General features: G+C 29.3%; 1 protein-coding gene across 1 annotated transcript; it reads right to left on the bottom strand.

Annotated features, from left to right (window-relative positions):
• Positions 1 to 774: 774 nt before the first annotated feature.
• LOC132736412 (NF-kappa-B inhibitor alpha-like) lies at positions 775 to 3,351 on the bottom strand. The gene has a single exon (XM_060723539.1). It carries the CDS (start codon positions 3,002 to 3,004, stop codon positions 1,916 to 1,918), a length of 1,089 nt encoding a protein of 362 aa, XP_060579522.1. The 5' UTR covers positions 3,005 to 3,351; the 3' UTR covers positions 775 to 1,915.
• Positions 3,352 to 3,575: the final 224 nt, after the last annotated feature.

Consider the following 3,575-nt stretch of genomic DNA (forward strand, 5'->3'; position numbering starts at 1 on the left):
TAGATATAATGATATTCTAAATTTTAGTTATACATAGACGACCTTTATCTGTGTGTATTTACTGATGTTCTTAATTAGGTGTTTAATTATTTTGTATTATTTGAATTTCGCCGTAAAAATGATTACACATAAAAACAATAATTAAAATTATTCATATTGAACAAACTAATGTGATTGGTCGAGTAGAATTAATTGTATATTAATCATTTATCGTAAGCCCGTTATAGACTCATCCTCGTTACAACATTCAATAATATATTAAGATGGTATGACATTGTTTGTAACAATAATAGCGCATTTGTAAACTTATTGAAGAAAGGCATGTTTTAATATTACAGTACCTTCAACAACATAAGAGTTTATAGAAGCCGGAGAACAAATGCCAAGTATATTATTTAATGTTATAAAGAAAGTTTATTTGGTTTTTCTCAATCATCCAGATTTATTGGTTTTCAGTTCAAACCATATTTGATTGCTTCAAGTACAAGTACTTATATGTGCAACGACGAAAATAAAATAAGATAGATAACATCTAGTTAACTCCATTTTTCTAAGGGTTATTGGTTGCAATACTTTAACTGTAGAACACGGAGAAATTATTTATCATACAACCTAACATTTTTAAGGCGTGTACTATGTGATTTTATACCAATACTTCCTTCTCATTAATTCCGAAATTGTTTTATTTTAAGAATTTTAGTATCGCTCTTGGGATGGTCAGATATTGTACTACAAATATATGATATCTCGCAAATAAAAACAGCAATCGTTGTTTTATAAGTTTATTGTATAAAATGAGCTGATGATTTTAAACAAACAACAATTATCATCAGTAACAATATCTTGATGTATTAAAGATAAAAAACAAAACAAACTGGCTTCGGATTTGGAGATTAAATCATCACATTGTATATAAACCTCTAAATATATCTAACAATTATATAATCAAAATATTTGACGAACACATGATGGCACTAGGAAACAAGTTAGTGACAAATTCAACATCTATAATTTTAACAAAAAAACTTATGATATCAGATTTTGTTCATGGCAATAAATCATAGGAAAAAATATTTTTGTATTATTAAAGTCTTATTAACATAGTGTACTAACGCTAAGTATGTTTTTGGAAATAATGTGTAAAATACTTTATTGCTGAAATGTCAGAAGTATTAAATAATAAACATGAATTAGATAGGGAAAGACACTTGTGTTAATTTTATTTAATGAATATGGACAAACTGAAAAATAATTGTTAAAATGAATATGATTAACATGTATCCACTGTATAAACAAAAGAGTAACACTTTATTATGGTTCGATCATTCAAATGAAAACATATGTTATAATTAAAAATGCATGAATGAAAACCATCTATTGTACGTTTGATATCACAATATATTGCCCTATAACAAAAATTATCCTATACAAATGGTGCAAAATAATAACATACTAAACAAGCTTAACAAAGACTATTACAAACATAAAAATATATGGAGTTTCCAAGAAGAGAATCATAATTATGGTTAAGCAAGTTGGCAATAATGACAAACTTTATGAAATGTATAATATATATATACATTGAAAATTAATAATGGTAAAAACCTATCAATTCGTTACATGTAAAAGTTAATTGAGCACTTTTCTGTGGATGATTATTATAAAACATTTGTATTTATAACAACTATGAGGTATTTAGAGTATCACTAACATATAATAAGTACACGACTAGGATTTATATAAATATATTCCAACTTCAGTTTTACTGTTTGTTGAATCATAATTATAAGTATGAACATTTTTGTCTAAAATCCTTCCCTGATTGAAATAAATGTCAGATATTAAATAATTTCTTTTCCTGAATCGGAACAGCAAATGTGAATGTAAAAGGACTTGCAGTCTTTTATGATACCGTTTAATCAGAGTCTGTTAAATCTTCTCCATATCCTGCCCCTGCAGCAGCAAGGATCAGGCAAATGTCTTCATGACCTCGAATACGTGCAAGGTCAAATGGCGTGCTCCCATCAAAGGTCCTTGCATTTATATTACAGGAACGATGCCTTAACAGTAATTTGACAATATTTAAATCACCAGTAAGGCAAGCATTGTGTAATATTGTCCGACCTGTTTTTCCTTCCTTGAGGTTAACGTCTATGTCTTTGTCCAGTAACATACTAACAATGTCTAAATGTCCATTTGATGCAGCTAAATGTAGGCAAGTTAATCCCTCATAGTTCTTTATGGATAAATCCTGTGGAATTGTTTGGTACGGTATATCATAAGAATTATGTTTGATTTCATGATATCTGACAGGCTCAAGAAGATTTTGCACATTTTTGTGTTGTCCTTGGCGACACGCAATGTGCAAAGCTGTATTACCGTCCTTATCGCGTTTATCTACTTCAGCACCAGCAACAATTAATCTTCTAGTGACTTCTGGCTGATCGGTTAATACGGAAAGGTGTAGAGGTGTTTGAAATAAAACATTTGTAAAAGACAACCAGGTGTTTGATGGTGCTTTACCAATAAATATCATGGCTAATTTATCATCACGTAATATAATGGCTATATGTAAGAGGGTATCTCCATCTTTATCCCTTAAATATATTCTAGAAGCGTCAATGTTTGCTGCCATATGGCCTCCATGATTTCCTTCAAATGATTCTAGCTCGTTGAAACGTTTCACTGAACAATCATCAATCATTTCTACAGAATCAAGTTGTTCACATAAATCGTTGATATTTTTTTGGCTTTCCCTGTAACTCATCTTTTTATTTACTTCTGAAAACACTGATGCAATGTCAGGATATTGCTTTGTACCGTAATCAGTGGTTTCTGTCATAACACATCTACCGTGATCAGAGATATGATTAACCTGATTAAAACTATCCATGTTCATTGTACAGTGAACAACGTCTGGTAAAAACCGATTTTGTGGAATAACATGTATGCTGGCGTCACTATATGTGATGTTAGGAACTTCGTCTTCGTTCATCATAGTCATGTTGACTCTCTGAAACAATTAAGACAACATTAAAACATAAATTTAAATTGATTATATTTCTAATATCACACAGAAAAGTAATCGAAATGTATATAAGCTAATACTTGTTCTTCTATCTATACTGCTATTAGAGATAAACATATAGTATAATCCTAGTAACCTTTTTTACCATTTGAGAAAATTAATCGATATTTAAATGAACGAAATTACATTATAGTAATATGATATTATAATATACACATGCTACGAATGCGATTGATACGTACACAGTCGCGTGATAACGACATTGTTCATTATTTGATAAGAATAAAACAATTTTAAAATGTTGTTTTTATTGTCATTTGTTATATCACATGTTTGTAGGAATGAGATATTTATAAACAAGGAAATATGTTCACATGAAATAACATGATAACCAATTACCAATATCGATTTCAAAACTGAACATTACTCACACACATACTGGTTAACTAGGTATACTACTATTCACTTTGATAACACAAACGTTACAAAAAATAATAAGTGGTTCAAATTTTATTTTGTCCAATGATGTCACTCCATTTTTAATCAA

The sequence above is a fragment of the Ruditapes philippinarum genome, unplaced genomic scaffold, assembly GCF_026571515.1.
Source record: "Ruditapes philippinarum isolate M1 unplaced genomic scaffold, ASM2657151v2 ctg4262_1_1_1_1, whole genome shotgun sequence".
NCBI classification, from domain to species: domain Eukaryota; kingdom Metazoa; phylum Mollusca; class Bivalvia; order Venerida; family Veneridae; genus Ruditapes; species Ruditapes philippinarum.